Source organism: Delphinus delphis, chromosome 8, assembly GCF_949987515.2.
Source record: "Delphinus delphis chromosome 8, mDelDel1.2, whole genome shotgun sequence".
In the NCBI taxonomy this organism is placed as follows: Eukaryota; Metazoa; Chordata; class Mammalia; order Artiodactyla; family Delphinidae; genus Delphinus; species Delphinus delphis.
The window spans coordinates 76,447,973-76,467,669 of record NC_082690.1 but is presented as its reverse complement, the minus strand read 5'-3'; the positions used below and the strand labels follow the sequence as shown (position 1 = coordinate 76,467,669).

The window sequence follows — 19,697 nt, the reverse complement described above, 5'->3', positions numbered from 1 at the left end:
TGAGCTCTTGAAAAAATCTGTATTGCTTCCTTTAGCCTCCATGGTTTCTAATGTGAAATCTGCTGTCATTTTCATGGCTTTCCCCCTAGAGTTAAGTCCCTAGCCAGTTTGTCTTCTTCTCTAACATTCACAGTCTTATTATGTTTGTTTTACATATAATATCCAGGGTTTTTAGCTATACTTAGAAAAAGAAATAGAGAAAATTTTGTCTACTCCATCTTTCTGGAAGTAAGAGCAACAGTCACTTTGGAGCTAATTCAAAAATATACCCATTTAATAACTCTAAACCTTATCAGCTATTCTTCATCTTTGTTTCGGAGAAGTGCTGTCTTTATTCCAACATACTTTATATTAAAAAAATATATATGCTAGACCTAACTATAGGTTAAGTCTAAAGGGAGTTTGGTATGATAGTGCTATTCTCATAGGGTTGAACATTTCCCTGTCACTTACTGCCTTCGTATAAAAGTAACACTAAAAAAAAACTAAAAATTATGACATATGCTATTTCTAAAATACTATGGTTGCTCTTGAAATGTGCAGAGGTAAGGAACAGTATAAATATGACTTGAGAATGTTTTTTGTTACAGAAGTTTAAGTTTGGAATATACATGTAAATATGAAAGATACACAAAGAAGCAAAGAATATGAAGTAATTCATAATTACTTGAAGTTAACTTGAGCAATACATATAAAGATCTGTAAGAAGTATATTATTGCTATGTCAATATGAACAAAATGAAAATGACAATATTATTATCATTCAAGTTGCATCAGTCAATCTCATAAGATAAATCTTTCCTCAGTCTGCTCCAAAGACATGTAAGCTTTAATTTTTGATGTTCTTTATTTTCTAGATAATTGTCTTAATTCACTAACTCACTCAATAAATATGTTCTGGGCTTCCCTGGTGGTGCAGCGGTTGAGAGTCCGCCTGCCAATGCAGGGGACATGGGTTCGTGCCCTGGTCCAGGAAGATCCCACATGCCATGGAGCAGCTGGGCCCGTGAGCCACGGCCGCTGAGCCTGCGCGTCCAGAGCCTGTGCTCCGCAACGGGAGAGGCCACAACAGTGAGAGGCCCGCATATCGCAAAATAAATAAATATATAAATATGTTCTCTGTGCCACATTACATCACTTTAGTTGTGGGGCCTATGCTTTATGACAGTGGTTTCCAAACTTTAATGGCAATATGAATAACCTGGGGTGCTCTTTTTAAATAATGACTCCCTAACCTAATCCCCAACAATATTGATTAGTAGTCTGAGGTTGGTCCCAGGAGTCTGCATTTTAAAGAAATTCTTTATATAATCCTTATTCAGGTGGTCTACAAATTACACTGTAAAAATAACTGGACCAAATGATTTTCATAGTTTATTCAATTCTCATATTCTATTTATCTTAGCATTTTGGTCAGTGAGCTTCTAAAGGATCACAGAACTTCTAGAAATCTTAAGTCAACCAGCTAAATGAGCCAGTTTATCCAGCTAAGTAGCACACAGCCAACCCATTCTGGTAAGTTGTGTTTCCCAGGGTGGGAATTTGAGTCACTCCTAAAAAGCTATTTTTAAAGAGACTTTTTCTATTTGGCTGTTCCTCCCTAACCCAATTCAAGGACATCCAACTCTATGAGTATGGCTCTGGGTCAACTACAGCCTAACAGAAAGATTATTTTATCTGAAATACTTTTAGAATGCTTACACTCTGTATACAAAAAAAAAAAAATTAAGTTGTTAGTATCTATTTGCAAGTTTATATAAATAAAATAAGGACTTTGCTTAAGAGAATCCTATATTTTTGCAAATTGTATTTAACTTTATTATTTATAATTTTATTTAATATATTTACTTAATTCGGGTTGAGTAAATTAAACCCTGGCATAGTCATCAATAAGCACTTATCAGGTTCAAAATGGCAGTATAAGGAGATCCTGAACTCACCTCCTCCCACGGACACACCAAATCTCCAGCTATAAATGGAACAATTCCCTCTAAAAAATGAAAACTATCTGACTAGCACCTCCAAAACAATGATGAGGGTGGGAAAAACAGAAACGCAATCCCACCAAAAATCCCACTCTTGGGTGCGGCTCACCCATAATCAGGAAGGATCTCACAAATATGGAGCTTCTTCCTGAGAAATGAGGGGTTTGTGCCCCACATCGGGCACCCCAACCCTTGGGACCTGCACTGGAGGGCCAAGCCCCCAAAATGAATGGTTTGAAAACCAACAGGGCTTATGTTCAGGAGACCTAAAGGGCTATAGGGAACTAAAATTCTACTCTTAAAGGGCTCATCTATAGACTCACTCACTCTGGGACCCACCACAAAAGAAGCAGTTTGAAAATCACCTAAATTATACGTGAAAAAGATTCATTTGCCAATCTTAAAGCATCTATCAGAGGGGCAGGGCCTGTTAGGACTCTCTCTAGGGATAGAGGTGTTGGTGGGGGCCATTTTTGCCCTCTCCCTCTACCTTGCTAGCACCAGTGGGGTCACACAGTGATAGCACTCTCCCACTGTCCAGCTAAAGCCAGTGGGAGTGCCTCGTCCCTGCACTCTCCTGCTCCATCACTAAAAGCAGTGGGTGTGACCCAGCCCTGTGCTCTCCTGCTGCCTCTAAAGCCTATCACTAAACCAGACTTACACAAAATGTTAAAGGGACTTCTTTAAGCTGAAAAAACATGAGCACTAATTAATAACAAGAAAACATATGTAAGTAAAAATCTCACTGGTGAAGATAAATATATAGTAAAAGTAGTGGATTATTATAAAGTTAGTATGAAGGATAAAAGACAAAAGTAGTAAAAATAACTATAACTACAATATTTAGTTAAGGCATACACAAAATAAAAAGATGTAAAATGTGACCTTAAAAACATAAAACATGTGAGGGAGTAAAAATGTGGAGTTTTAAAATGCATTCAAACAACTAGCTATCAATTTAATATGAACTGTATGTGTGTACACACACACACAGTCTAATATATGTGAGTTTCATGGTAACCACAAAGCAAAAATCTATAGTAGACACAAAAAAGATAATGAGAAAGGAATCCAACCATATCACTACAGAAACTCATCAAACCACAAGGGGAGAGAGCAAGAGATGAAGAAAGGAACAGAGAGGAAAACAACCAGAAAACAATGAACAAAATGGTAATAAGTACAATTAATGTAAATGTAAGCAGACTCAGTGATTATTATGAACAATTATATGTCAACAAATTGGACAACACAGAAGAGTTGGAAAAATTCCTAGAAACATACAATCTTTCAAGACTGAATCAGAAAGAAATAGAAAGTCTGAACAGACTGATTACTAATAAGGAAACTGAATAAGTGATCAAAAACTTCTCAACAAACAAAATTCCAGGACCAGATGGCTTCACTGGAGAATTCTACCAAACATTCAAAGAAAATTTAATATCTATCATTCTCAAACTCTTCCAAAAAATTGAAGAAGAGGAAACACTTTCAAACTCATTTTATGAGGCCAGCATTAGCCTGATACCAAAACCAGACAAGGACACCACAAAAAAAAAAAAAAAAAAAAGAAAATTACAGGCTAATACACCTCTTGAACACAGATGAAAATATCCTCAACAAAATATTAGCAAGCAAAATTCAAAAATACATTAAAAGGATCATATACCATGATCAAGAGGAAATTGATTCAAGGGATGCAAGGATGGTTCAACATCAGCAAATCAATCAACATAATACAGCACATTGACAAAACAAAAGATAAAAGTCATATGATCATATCGAAGATAAAAATAAGATACAGAAAAACCGCTTGACAAAATTCAACATCCATTTATGATTAAAAACTCTCAACAAAGTGGGTATAGAGGGAACATATATCACCATAATAAAGGCTATATATGACAAGCCCCCACCTAACATCATACTAAACAGCTTTCAGCTTTTCCTGTAAGATCAGGAACAAGAAAAGGATGCCCACTCTTGCCACTTTCAGCCAACATAGTATTGGGGAAGTCCTAGCCAGATCAATTAGGCAAGAAAAATAAATAAAAGGCCTACAAATTGGAAAGGAAAAGTAAAGCTGTCACTATTCACAGATGACATGAGTTTATATAACCAAAACCCTGAAGACTCCACCAAAAAACTGTTAGAACTAATTATTAAATTTAGTAAAGTTGCAGGGTGTAAAATCAATACACATGACTCATGTACCACAATGTTCACTGCAGCTCTATTTACAATAGCCAGGGCATGGAAGCAACCTAAATGTCCATCGACAGATGAATGGATAAAGAAGATGTGGCACATATACACAATGGAATATTACTCAGCCATAAAAAGAAACAAAATTGAGTTATTTGTAGTGAGGTGGATGGACCTAGAGTCTGTCATACAGAGTGAAGTAAGTCAGAAAGAAAAAAACAAATACCATATGCTAACACATATACATGGAACATAAAAAAAAATGGTTATGAAGAACCTAGGGGCAGGACGGGAATAAAGACACAGACCTACTAGAGAATGGACTTGAGGACATGGGGAGGGGGAAGGGTAAGCTGGGACAAAGTGAGAGAGAGGCATGGACATATATACACTACCAAATGTAAAATCGATAGCTAGTGGGAAGCAGCCACATAACACAGGGAGATCAGCTCGGTGCTTTGTGACCACCTAGAGGGATGGGATAGGGAGGGTGGGAGGGAGGGAGATGCAAGAGGGAAGAGATATGGGGACATATGTATATAGAGAGCTGATTCACTTTGTTATAAAGCAGAAACTAACACACCATTGTAAAGCCATTATACTCCAATAAAGATGTTAAAAAAAATCAGTACACAAATATTAGTTGCATTTCTATACACTAACAATGAGTTCTCATAAAGAGAAATTAAGAAAGTAATCCCAGTTACAACTGCATCAAAAAGAATAAAATACTTAGGAATAAATTTAACCAAGGAGGTGAAAGACCTGTAACACACTGATGAAAGAAACTGAAGAGAATACAAAACAATAGAAAGATATTCATGTTCATGGATTGGAAGATTAATATTGTTAAAATGTCCATATTACCCAAAGCAATCTACAGATTAATTCAATCCATCATAATTCCAATGGCATTTTTCAAAGAACTGAACAAACAATCCTAAAATTTGTCTGGAACCACAAAAGACCCTCAATAACCAAACCAATCTTGAGAAAGAAGACCAAATCTGGAGGCATCATGCTTCCTGATTTCAAACTATATTATAAAGATATAGTAATCAAAACATAATGGTATTGGTATAAATACAGAAACATAGATGAATAGAACAGAATAGAGAGCCCAAAAATAAACCCACGTATATGGTCAATTAATTTATGACAAAGGAGCCAAGAAAATACAATGTAGAGCGGATAGCGTCTCCTTCAATAAGGGCCGTTGGGGACACTGGACAGTCACATGCAAAATAATGTAACTAGATCACTATCTTACACCATACACAAAAATTAACGCAAAATGGATTAAAGAATTAAATGTAAGACCTTAAACCATAAAACCCTAGGAAAAAAATATAGGTGGTAAGCTCCTTGACATCAGTCTTAGAGATAATTTTTGGATCTGACTCCAAAAGCAAATGCAATAAAAGCAAAAATAAACAAGCAGGATTACAACAAACTAAAACGTTTCTGCATATCAAAGGAAATCATTAACAAAATGAAAATGCAGCTTACTGAATGTGAGAAAATATTTGCAAATCATATAACTAATAAGAGGTTAATATCCAAAATATATAAGGAACTCATACAACTCAACAGCAAAAAAATAAATAATACAATTTTAAAAAATGAGCAGAGGATCTGAATAAACATTTTTCCAAAGAAATACAGATGGCCAACAGGCACATGAAAAGACGTCTGGCATCATTAATCATCAGAGAAATGCAAATGAAAACCACAATGAGATATGACCTCACACTTGTCAGAATGGCTATCATCAGAAAGACAAGAAATAACAAGTGTTGGCAAGGATGTAAAGAAAAGGGAATCCCTGTCCACTGCGGATGGGAATATAAATTCGTACAGATACTACGGGAAAGAGTATGGAGATTCTTCAAAAAATTAAAAACGGAACTACCACAGGATGTGACAATTCCACCTCTGGTTATTTATCCAAAGAATATGAAAACACTAATTTGAAAAGATACATGCACCCATACGTTCACTGCAGCATTATTTACAATAGCCAAAATGTGGAAACAACCTTAAGTATAAATGAATGGATGATTAATAAATAAGATGTATATATATATCTATATCTATATATTATATATATGCAATGGAATACTTCTTAGTCATAAAAAAAGAATAAAATCTTGCCAATTGCTACCATCAATGGACCTTGAGGGTATTACATTAAGTGAAATAAGTCAGACAGAGAAAGACAAAAGACTGTATGATTTCACTTGTATGTGGAGTCTAAAAAACAAAACAAATGAGCAAATAGAACAAAACTTACAGAGAACAGACAGGCGGTTGCCAGAGGAGAGGTGGTTGGAGGTAGGCAAAATGGGTGAAAGGTGTCAAGAGGTACAAACTTTCAGTTACAAATAAGTCATAGGGATGTAATTTATAGCAAAGTGACTATAGTCAATAGTATGGTATTGCATATTTGAAAGTTGCTAAGAGAATAAATCTTAAAAGCTATCATCACAAGGGACTTCCCTGGGGGTCCATTGGTTAAGACTTCACCTTCCAATGCAGGGGGTGCGGGTTCGATCCCTGGGGGGAAGCTAAGATCCCACATGCCTCGGGGCCAAAAAACCAAACCATAAAACAGAAGCAATATTGTAACAAATTCAATAAAGACTTTATAAAAATATAGGAGCCTTCACTGAAGCTGTTTAAAAAAAAAGCTGTCATCACAAGAAAAAACAATCTGTGACTTTGTATGATGATGGATGGTAATTAGACTTACTGTGGTGATGTTTCACAGTGTATACAGATATGAATCATTATGTTGTATACTTGAAATTAATATATTATATGTCAATTATACCTCAGTAAAAATGCACTAATCACATACTACTAATAACTTTAACAAAAAAAGCTATCAAATATTATACCTGCATTATAGTCAAGCAAAGTATTAAGCCAAATACTATTATCTTGCATATCAAGTCTCAGCATTTCTGAGTTTATATCACAAAAAGCCTCAAAACAAATCCAAACTTATGGTTGCTCCCTTATAACATCCAGAAAGATTCAGTATTAAATCTGCATGAAACATGGAACTTGCTTTACTTACTTAAAAATGAACAGGTTGGAGGACAAAACATTAAGAATGTAGTATGAGTAAATAACTGGAGTACAAAGACCTAAGTATTCATATGAAGTGCATTTCTAACCTTGGCTCAATTTTTTGTTCTGACTTATAGGAGGCTAACACATATATTTACCTTACCTCACTTACTTCAAAAAAGCGTTCTCCTCTACTGGCTCTTCTCTCTAAATTAAACAACAACAACAACAAAATCATGTTAAAATGGCCAACCAATCACAGTATGTTAAAAGTCTGCATAAGGAGAAAATAGGAATTCAAAATTTAAACAAAAGAAGTCAAAAGAAAATAATGTTGGAAGAAAACATCCAAGATCTTCCTGGAGCTAAGTTGTTCAAAACAAACTCAAAAGAATTCAGCACCAAAAACTGTCTATAATATAGAGGAAAATCATCAAATACTAATGTGTAGGTTATAATCTCACCCACTAAGAAATAAACTTAACTCTGATGAATACAGTTGTAATTCCATAGCCACACAACTGCTGAGAGGAAAACATTCAGTAGGGATGTCCATCCCTATCTCTTTGTTCCCACCATGTGAGATTTATTATTCTATCAGTGTGTTTTCCTGGAACTGAACCACACTGGTTACAAGTGAAGTACTAACAGAGGACTACCAGTTTTAAATAGGCCAAATTACTTTCCTGACACAGATATCTTCATGATAGTTATGTGCTGAGTCATTTGGACTGAAATACATCTTCAAATAAGTTTCTGATGCTAAAAACTGTTAAATATAGAATTCTGATTCTTATTCTCTAGGGACTCCAATTTGCAAAACACTGAGAAATATTTCACAAGTCAAAAACTTGGGGGAGAAAATCACAATGGGAATGGAATAAAATATTGCTACCACTTAAGAGTCATCCACAGTAACTGTAATTTTAGGAAGTGTTAGTATATATTCTGAAAATACAGAAAATATAAACCTACCATTTGTATAGTTTCTTTTCTTTCCCAATTTTGTTTATTGTGATAAAACACACATAATATGAAATTTACCATATTAACCATTAACAAGCATACAGTTCAACAGTATTAAATTCATTCATAATATTGAGCAACCATCACCAACATCCATCTCAGAACTCTTTTCATCCTGTAAAACTGAAACACTATACCCATTACCAACTCCTCATTCTCCCCTTTCCCAGCCCCAGGCAACCACCATTCTACTTTCTGTCTCTGTGATTTTGACTACTCTAAGTACCCCATGTAAGTGGAATCGTGTAGTATTTTTCATTGTGTGAGTGGTTATTTCACATAGCATGTCCTCAAGTTTCATCAATGCTATAGCATATGTCAGAATTTCCTGCCTTTTAAGGCTGAATAATATTCCATTGTATATGTATGCCACATTTTGCTTACCCATTCATCCACTGATGGACATTTCTGTTGCTTCCACATTTAGCTGCTGTGAATAATGCTGCTATCTACATGGGTGTACAAATATCTCCAAGATCCTGCTTTCAATTCTTTTGGGTATATACACAAGGTGGAATTGCTAGATCATACGGTAATTCTTTTTTTAATTTTTTAAGGAATCACCATACTGTACCATTTTACATTTCCACCAAGAGTGCACCAGGTTTCCAATTACTCCACATCCTCTCCAACTTTTGTATTTTTTTCTTTTTGATAGTAGGCATCCTAGTGGATTTGAGGTGGTACCTCTTTGTAGTTTTGATTTGCATTCCCCTAATGATTATGATGTTGAGTATCTTTTCATGTTCTTCTTGGCCATTTTTATATCTTCTTTATAGAAATGCCTATTCAAGTCCTTTGCCCATTTTTAAATCAAGTTGTTTGGTTTTTTATCGTTGAGTTTTAGGAGTTCTCTAACTGGATCAGATATATGATTTGCTCACATTTTATCCCATTCTGTGGTTTGCCTTTTTACTTTACTTGCAGTGTCTTTTGAGGCACAATTTTTTTTCATATTTGTGAGGTCAATTTGTCTATTTTTCTTTTCTTGCCTGTGCCTTTGGTGTCATATCCAAGAAACCACTGTCAAATCCAATGTCATGAAATATTGTCCTATGTGTTCTTCTAAGAGTTTTATAGTTTTATGTCTTACATTTAGGTCTTTGATCCATTCTGAGTTAATTTTTGTATATGGTGTTAGGTAAGGACCCAACTTCACTTTTCTGCACATGGATATCCAAATTTCCCAGCATCATTTATTGAAAAGACTGATCTTTCCCCATTTAATGGCCTTGTCATCCTTGTAAAAAATAATTTGACCATATACATGCAAGAGTTTATTTCTGGGCTCTCTATCCTAGTCCATTGGTCTATATATCTGTCTTTATGCCAGTACCATACAATTTTGATAACTGTAGCTTTGTAGTTAATTTTGAAATCAGTGAGTCATTCAGCTTTGTTCTTTTTCAAGATTGATTGGCTATTTGGGGTCCCTTGAGAGTCCATTTGAATTTTAGGATGGATTTTCCAATTTCTACAAAAAAACATAATTAAAATTTTGATAGGGATAGCACTGAATCTATAAATCACTTTGGTGGTATTGACATCTCAACAATATTAAGTCTTCTAATCCATGAACAAGAGATGTGTTTGCATGTATTTATGACTTTTAAAATTTCTCTCAGCAATGTTTTGTAGTCTTATTTGTACAAGTCATCACATTCTTGGTTAATTTATTCTTAAGTATCTAATTCTTTTTGATACTAATGTAAAAAATTTTTCTTAATTTCCTTTTGAAATTGTTCATTGTTTATATACAAAAATGCAGCTGATTTTTGTGTGTTGACTTCATATTATGATACTTTATAAATGTTGACTGCATTTATAGTTCTAACAGGTTTTCTATAGAATTTTTAGGGTTTGCTACACAAAAGATCACATCATCTGTGAACAGAGGCAATTTTAATTCTTCCTTTCCAATTTGGATGTCTTTTATTCCTTTTTCTTGCCTAACTGTTCTGGGTAGAACTTCCAGTACTATGTCGAATAGAAGTGGAAAAGTGGATATCCTTGGTAAATACCAATAAACTTAACTCACATACACAAAAGTTCTTTGAAGTTTCTAATGATTGTTAAGAGTATAAAGGGGTTCTGAGATCAAAAAGTTTAAAAATGCTATCTTAGGTATAAACTCAGTAGAAATACATGCACTATGGGAATGTACAAGAATGTTCATAACAGTATTATTGGGGTTAACTAGAAAATCAACATCACCTCAAATATCCAGAAATAGTAAAATGGATCAATACAATGTGGTATAATCATACCACGTTTTATAGTTAGCAACAAAAGTGAATTAATTTTAATTACATGCAAAAACATAGATAAATCTCCCAAAAATAGTTCAGCAAGAAAGGCAGAAATATTTAGTAATATTTCAGTTATATAAAGTTAGCTATGCAAAACCAAAGTATGTTACTTAGGGATGAACAGTTAAGGGTAGATGTTGTTGGGATACAATTCTCCTTGGGTCTTTCAAGTTTCTGCACATCTTGCAAATGAGACACGGACTGCCCTTTGTTCTGGATTATCTTTTCAAGGATCTTTGTTGAGATAGTGATAGAGACCCCTTCAGGAGCAAAGCACACATTTGCTTACAGTCTTGGAAGACTGGATCAGTGTCTCCCTCCAGAGCAAAGGGAAGGCAAATTACTGACCAATAAAAAAGACTCAAGCTCCCTAAGCTCAGATTGCTCTCCTGTACTGCAAACCACCCACCGAATGTGCAGGCCCTCTCTGCATTGATCTGTGGCAACTTGGGCTCAGGAAACTGGAACACGCTGCTACTCACCCTATTGTTAATGCTGTGAATAGGAAACTGTCCTTTGTCTCTGATCCAGGTGTCTCATATCTTCTACCAGTAACCATGAAATTGTAACAGGTTACTTGGTTAACTTCCATGTGCGGTAAAATCTCAGACTTTTCACAGCTCTTGACATTGATCATCAGTATAATATTGATAATGACAGTGGTGATAATGGCTAACATGTATTGATTTTCTGTTGTTAAGAAATTTACAGTACAGTAGAGGAGACAGGTCAAAAATTGTGATAAATGCTATAAAAAAGACAAAAAGAGCAAAGAGAGAGGGAGAGAGAAACAGGGAGGGGTGCAAGTTAGACATGAGAAAACCTCTCTGAGGGAGTAATGTTTATACTGAGATGTGAAAGTTGAGAGGATACAAGTCATATAAGAACACATAAAGGCTATGAGACAGGAACAGTTTTAGGTGTTGAAAGAAACGAAGGTCAAGCTAGAGATGAGTAAGTAAATGGCAGAGAGGCCTGAGAAGATGTTGCACAGGCATGGAGTGGGAGACAGTTTGTGGAGAGCCTTGTATGCCTGTATTTTTTCCTAAGAGAAATAGTAAGCCACAAAAAAGCTTTTAAATAGAATTTACATTGAAATTTTATGAAAAGCACTAGTTGCTGACTGGAGAATGGGTTAAAAGAAAGTAAGAACGGAGAAAGGAAACAAATTATGAGGTTGCTGCAATGAATCACAAGAGATGATGGCAGTCTGGCCTGGAGTTGGAACAGTGCAAATGAAGGCACATAAATGGTTTTAGATATTTGAGTAAAAATTGGAAACAAACTGCTATCAAATTTCAGATGTGCAGGTGGAGAGACAAAGAAGATTAAAGACTCCTAGGCTTCAGCAATTCGAGATTTCATTTAATGAAATGGGGAAGCTTATTAATGGTGGGCAATTAACACAGCAGATGCTGCTGGCTCCCCACAAATATCCTTTCTCTTCCTTGTTCTTTACTAACAAAATACTAATTATATGGTACAGCAAAGAGCTCTAGCAAAAAAAGAACAAAAACCAAAAAACGAAAAAACACATTTCCTAGCTTCCTTGCAACTTAAGAATATGACATAAATTCAGAGTTACCAAATATCACATAAATGGCATTAATGTCTATCTCCTAAGATATGTGCAAGCATTAAATGAAAAATATGTGTGTAAATTGCTTCACGCAGTCATTACCACAGAAGTGATCAATGAATATTAGTTATTCTTGTTGATATTGTTATTATTATTAGGATATATTCTATTCTTTTATTAATTTTCAGAACTGTTTAAAATTCTTTGGGATGAGTTTTAGAGTGTCAGAATAAAGATGAAAGAATATCTTTTGTATTCAGGTTTTTTGTTGCAAGATCTATTAAAAAGTTAATAGCTAGCAAAGCTTGAAAACTAACAAACTGTAGCTACAGCCATATCACAACTTTTCTGAGTACAGGTTTTCTCATCTAAAAGATTAAAAATATAAGTAAAAATTATTTGAAAAATACAAAATATTATACAGTACCATCATCAAAGGGTTTTACCCATGAATACTGTCTAGATGTACAGCTCAAAATTCCATAATGTCTTGACCACCTCTCATTGGACTTTCCAATAAAAAGGAAACCAATCTAGCAAACTCTTATAATGAGTTGATAAAGAACAGGATTCTAAGAAATACATGCTTTGTCTCTCAACGTATTGTACTTGCACACTGATGTAAGGAGGCTTTTATTTTCTTGAGGGCAAAAACAGTCACTATTGTGCATAGAGCTAAATATAGTTCCAAGCACAGAGCAAACAAATGCACACCTTAAGCTAGAGTTATAGAGTATTTTATAATTCTGTATTTTAGAAAATAAAGTAGAAAAACTGGAAGCATTAACCCCTCCTTCCTCTAATTATTTTTGCTGCATTTAACATAAAACACCTAGTTAAAAAATATTTTCAAACTGCTATCAGAACTTGATGCAATGCGTTTATTTGAGAATGTGGAAAGGGGTCAATACAGTTCCTCCAGATTATCTCCTGTCCGTACTAGTTCTCTCTTATGCTTTCACCTTTCAACTTGCTGCTTCCTCGCCCTGGATCTAACAACAGTATCTTTTTAGTCTAATTCTTGCTTATTTTTCACCTTATATCAGTTTTGACATCCTCCTTTCAAGCCTTGCCTGAAACCTCCTCATCTGCCCCACAGTTAGCCTCTTCCCTGCCCCCATACCACCCTGAACTTAAGCCCTTTGTGGGTACCTAGCCCAATTATACCTTCCTCCACAAGACTGCAAACTCCCTGAGAGCCGTGTAGAGCACACTTTGTAAACCGTATCCCTTTCTGAAAGCAGAAAGATTAAAGAAGATAGATGTATTTCCTCACACACCATGCTCCCTCTGACACATAGTGCTCACTAACTCACTCTCTCTCTCTCACATACACACGCAATCAGATGTTCACACATGCCATAGACTCAGATACACTTTCACACTCACTCAGAGTATAAAGATGAAGAAACTGCATAATCTCCAAACCTCTGTCAAAACAGAGGCTTATCTGAAGAGGCAAGATTTGAAGCCAACAACTCTAGATCGGCTTCTCATTATTCCTGCAACTTCCTCTAAAGTCAATAGAATTGACTGTACTTTTCCTGTGGGCTAGAAACCAGAACTACCAAGGGTTTAATATCAATCACTATGGAGAATCATAAAATATGAGCTAAAATTTATGCCAGCCCAAAGACAGCTTGGAGTTTTCACTGAAAGCACATTACTAAGAATACACACTGCAACAAACCCAGAACCCAAAAATAGCCCTTGCATTTACCAAATGGTCTTCTCAGTTTACACTTCTTCCAGCAGCACAAAATAACATATATGCAATCAAATATTCATATTACTAAAGGATAGGTGGTTTGGTTAAATACAATGCTTGATGTAGATGTAAAGATGCAAGCAAATTTATATTAAATTTTAAAACTGCCTTTTCCAATGTTAAACCCTTAAACTTTCTTTTCCAATGCTGAATGTGTCATAAATCATCCAAAGAAAGAATATTTCAAATCAGAACTTCCTTACAATGTCAACCAGTCAATAGTTCAATTTCAGCAACATTGATATTTTACTAGCAGTGTTTCTTTACATAACTATTTAAATGGTCTATTACACATTGCCCTTATAATTTCATTTTAAAAATTATTAGATTGTGGGAAAACAGCTAATTGGAGATCACTGATTGCTTAAATGTTCAACTGTTAAGAAAATAAACTGATAAAATATGACAAATCCTAGAAACATCTATTATGTCTGAAAGACACAATGTTAACATTCTCTCTCCGGGAAGAAATTTTATCACATGTAAATCAATTGTTTAACTTTCTCATATTTACTCTTCAAAGTTGATTTAGGAACTACATAACACACAGATCCAGGTTTACCTATATTGGGGAGTTTACTCTAAGAAATCCATTTATATTTTAAAACATAGGAATAAAAGTAGCTCTTAAAAATTCATGCTGTGGAACCCAGTACTGTTCAGCCTTCTGCAACCAACACTTCTGTTTTCATAACTGTGTCATTAAACTCCAGAAACATATATTTTGAACTGGGTTTCCAAAAATCCACGTGACTGTCAATGTTAAAAAATATATCCTCATTGCAATGCAGTTTTCATATAACCCTAGAAGTAACAGAAATCCTAATAATGGGCAATAAAACCAACTCAGCAAATTAATCAACATATTGAAAGACATTTAGAAAAGTAAGAGTCATCTGAGTGGGCTGGACCACCCTGCTCCTTAGGCTCTGCTCGTACCAATGCCACTGTCTTCTGCTATTTGGATTCTGGATCTACGAACAAAACAGGTTATAGGAATTTGGGCAGGATGCATTCGTGAGACCCAACCATCAAATACATGTATTCCACATTAATATCCTTTTCTCCTTCCTCCACCCAAATCAGAGGCAAAGCTTTTATCACAACAAGAGGAAATACAAATCAATTACAAAAGTCTTTGCCAAGAAAAGGGGAACTGAAATTACTTTAGGAAAAGTTCTAAAACCTTCCTGGGATGGACTGATGCTTCAGTATGACCTCAAGCTGAAGTAACACTGATTTACGTATACATTCTAGTAAGCAAAATTATCCTGAGGCTAAATTAGATCTTCTAAAATCTGAGAGAGAGTAATGGTCAATCTCTGTAATGCAATATTGATATATTTTTTCCTTCATTATATGTATAAAGTTACATACCCCACATTTTTTCCCTCCACTCTTCCTTCAATGAAGAATATATTTCTCATAGCTTTACTTCAGAAGGACTGATTATAAGTAAATACTGAATGCTTCAAATGCAAAAAAAATCTATTGCTTCAGGTTACTGAAATTACAATAGGAAATAATTCTCTGCAAAGGAGTAAATCACTGAATAAGTACAGAATAGGACTTCTAATTTTATTTGTCTAAAAGACATTTGACTTCTTTTGCACACTGAACATCAATCATTTTCCCTAACAAGTTTACTGCATTATTTAGCAGAGCCGTTAGTCAAAGTTTAAAGTTTTCAATAGTTGTATTTCCCTTTATCTTTAAATTATTTTTTGTTTAAAAAAGGAGGAGTTGCTTCAAGTGACACCATCAAGAACATGGAAAGAGAACCCACCAAATGGAAGAAAATATTTGCAAATCATATAAACTGAATATATAAAGAACACTTACAACACAATAATTAAAAGGCAAATAACTCAATTTTTTAAATGGGCGAAGGATCTGAAGACATTTCTCCAATGAAGATATATGAATGGTCAATAAGCATTGAAAAAGTTACTTAACACATTTAGTCACCGAAACAAAGTAAGTCAAAACCACGTTGAGATAGCATTTCACAACCACTAGGGTTGCTATAAATAAAAAAGACAGACAATAACAAATGTTAGTGAAGATGTGGAGAAATTGGAACTGTTATATATTACTGGCGAAAATATGAAAAGTGATGCAGACGCTTGGAAAACAGTTTGGTAGTTTCTCAAAATGTTTTATATAGAGCTACCATATGATTCAGCAATTCCACTCCTAGGTGTATACCCAAGAAAGATTGAAACATATTTTCATACAAAATCTTGCAATAAATCTTCATAGCAGCATTATTCACAGTAGCCAAGAAAGTGGAAATAATCCAAATGTGCACCAATTGATGAATGGATAAAATGTGGATATATCTATAGAATGGAAAATTATTTGGCAATAAAAAGGAATAATGCACTGATACAAGTTACAACATGGACGAACTTCAAAAACACTATGCTAAGAGAAAGAAGCCAGTTACAAAGACCACATATTGTATGAGTCTGTTTACATGAAGTGTCCAGAATAGGCAAATCTAGAGAGACAGTAAATAGACTAGAGGCTGCCTGGAGCTGAGGGTAGGGGAAGGGGGGGTGGGGGGAGGAGGAATGACTGCTAAGAGGTTTCTATTTGGGGTGATGAGAATGTTCTAAAATTAGATTATGGTGATCACAAAATTGTAAATATACCAAAATTTGAATTGTACGTTTTAAATGGGTGACTTTAATTGTATGTAAATAAAGTATATCTCAAGCTGTTAAGAAAGGGGAGGAGGATGCAATAACGCACTTTATTTCTTGGTGTCTTTGAAGACTAAATATTATGACTTCTTAGATCATTCATCACTTAAAAAAAACTGTTTCCATGTTTAGATCTAACACTAAACAAGACATGAAAGTAGAGTGTCACTGAGAGAACTGAGTATCATTGAGGGTCCTGGAGATAGACCCAGAAAAATACATGCATTTTCAGGAAAATGCATGTACTAAAATAGACCCACAGAATACAGGTCCGGGGTGACCACACGGGAGTTTCCAGGGGTTGGCCTTCTCTCTGTTCCGTCCTGTCCCAGAGGGCTTGGTATTTCCCTGGACCCACACCTGTTTAGCTTCTTGCCGGTTCCTGGGGCCTCAGGCATGGCTCAGGAAGAAAGTCCAAGTATCACGGGTACTGGGAGACGGAAACCCCGAAGCAAACAATGGGCAAACATTTTTCAACGGAACTAAAGATTCAATGAAAGCTCGTAAAACAGCATCCTCCCCAAGTGCATAAGAATCTCAAACTGATGGACCTTAGAGTTCGGTCTGCCCTTCCATAATTAACGATAATCTCAAAGCTTGAGCAGTAATCGGCGAATAGAAAGGGGCAACAAGACTCGAGGGCCAGCTCCCCACACAGGGAACTGCTGTCATGCGCCCTAAGCTTAGGCTCTCTCGGTGAGAGACTCCTTCTTTCCTCCGCCTGGGTTCAGAGGCCCGAGCACCTCAGTTCACTCGCCCGGCGTGCTCGCCTCGCCTCCCTGCACTGTGCGACCGCCCCGCGGCGTCCAGAGGAGCAAGGAGGGCGGTCTCGGAACCGCACGGGTGGCTCTGCACAGGTGCTGGCCTCGCGGGAGCAGCCCGAAAAAATCCCCGGCCCGGGCAGGGAGTGTTCGCCTGCAGTCCCTGTCTCGCGCAGGGCAAGCCGCTACGCGAACATCCCCGGGATCCGGGCCGCAGGGCCGCCAACGTCCCCCAGGGTCCCCGCGCCTAGACGGGCGCGGTCCACTCACGGAGCCCGACCCTCCCCCCCAGCCACCCCGCCGGCTCCTACCTTCCTCCTGCACCATTTCCAGGACATTCGGGTCGCCCATCTTCATCAGCTCGTTGATGACACTGCTCGAGGGGTAGCAGACTGCCGACCGCCGCGACTGGAGGCGAGATCTGGCCTGGGGACTGAATCTGACCACGGGCCGCCGCACTTGCGCCGGGATCAAGAGATCCTCTTTATAAACCTCATTCTCCTCGGGTTCCACCAGCGTCGGGGGCTTCAGCCAGCTGGGCTTCTTCTCCAGCCGGTACCTCCAGTCGACCTGGCCCTTGACCCTCGGCTTCACCGCCCTCTCCCTGTAGCGCTCCTGGGACCTCTCCCGGTACGTTTCCCGGAACGTGCCGGTCTGCTGGTCTCCCGGCTCCCACGAGCCCTGTCTCCTCTGGCTCCCTGGCCGCTCTTCTTTTGAGTCCGCCTGGGCGCTCTCTCCCCGCCTCTCTCTACTCCTCCCCAAGTCCTCCACCTGGGCCTCTGTCTCCCCGCCCCCCGGCCCGCCGGGCTCCAGGCCAGCCCGCCCCTCTTCGCTCCCGCCCTCTGACTCACTCGGCCCCGGCTCCGCCGCCTCCTGTCCCGCTTTGGGGCCCGCTGTCCCCCGGGCCTCTCGGCCTGGCAGCTCCCTTCTCAACAGGCCTTGCTGGTCCCATCCCACTGGGTTGGCCCTCGTCTCGGGCTCCTGGTTCTCCCGGTTCTCCCGGGCTGCCGCCTCCCCTCTCTCTGAACTATCCTCCGGTGCCAGCCGCGTCCTCAGCCAGTTGGCCTGGTCCTCTTCCATCTGCCTAGCCCTCCACCTAGCATGGGCGGCACTCGAAAAGAACCCCTTTCCAGTTGAGGAGTTATTTTTTGTCGGGTGAGAAAAACCCCTCCTTCCTTAAGGCGACCTCACCCCCTTAAGGCCCGCGCGTAGCCAGGTCTCCAAGGTTCTAGCAGCCCCCTCCCTCCCGAGTCCTGCGCGTGGGTATTAACTTCGCAGCTGAAAGGGTCCGCTTCCGGGGCGCAAACGCGATTTCTAATACAGTTGGTGGAAAGTCAAACATGTTGGTCGTGAATTCGAATTCAGTCTCTGCTCCTTAAAAGTTGGATGGCATTGGTCAAGTTTCTATAAGCCTAACAGTAGCCACCTAAGGGACTTTTAAGGGTCACATTATACAGTGCGGGCATAATGTGTTAAAAATTTAGCTGCTATCAAGACTAACCCATTTTCCATTGAGCCCTGCTCAAAGTGTGTCTTAGTGCCTTGAGAACTTCAACCTCAGGCAGAGCGAATGGTCACACTCTTCACAGGCTCCTCTGAATTGGTTCTAGGTTTCTGAGACCTTATCAACTGCCACCTCCCCAATAATTGGGAGATAAGAAGAATTACCCTCTAACAAGGGAAAAATAGATAAGTGATGATGATGTAGAGGTCTGAGCTGAGGGCCTTGAGAGTGCTAAGGAGGGCATGACTTTGAGTTTGGGGCAAGCATGGGATGATTTAAGAATAAGGAGGACATAACCAAAGAAGGCTTGACCTTTCTTAATTTTCATGTTACTCTATTTTTCCCCCCTTCTACTGACGTTTTAGAACCAAGAATTACCTTTTACAGATGAGAAAATAGGCCTTGAGACAAGTGTTTTGGTGAAGGTCATGGTTAACTGTGGAAATGGAAATCACCTTTTTTTTCCTATACATTGCTATCTGTTCTCTATTTAAACCTCTAGGAATATATCAGTTCTGGTCAAGTCATTTCAGACTATAGGCAATTCCTTACTTGATGCATTCTGGAATTGTGTTTGAAATGTGAATATACATAAGTCAAGCAATAGACTTACATGTAATTATAATAAATTGCTAGTTATGATACAAGCGTTTGGTTTTTTCTTCTTGATTAATCATTGTTTGAGTCTAATAAAAGGTTTATGATGTGATTTGTTTCATATTATTCCCATATACCAGGTACTCTGCTAGGTGCTGTAGATATTGTGATTTAACAGAT

General features: G+C 37.6%; 1 protein-coding gene across 1 annotated transcript in view; it reads right to left on the bottom strand.

Annotated features, from left to right (window-relative positions):
* Positions 1 to 18,496, bottom strand: part of ANO5 (anoctamin 5) — a 61,856-nt gene extending 43,360 nt beyond the window's left edge. The window contains exons 1-2 of the mRNA XM_060019687.1: positions 17,728 to 18,496; positions 7,429 to 7,472 (exon numbers count right to left, since the gene is read on the bottom strand). Coding sequence (XP_059875670.1) covers positions 7,429 to 7,472; positions 17,728 to 18,496 — 813 coding nt within the window. The remainder of the gene's footprint in view (positions 1 to 7,428; positions 7,473 to 17,727) is intronic.
* Positions 18,497 to 19,697: the final 1,201 nt, after the last annotated feature.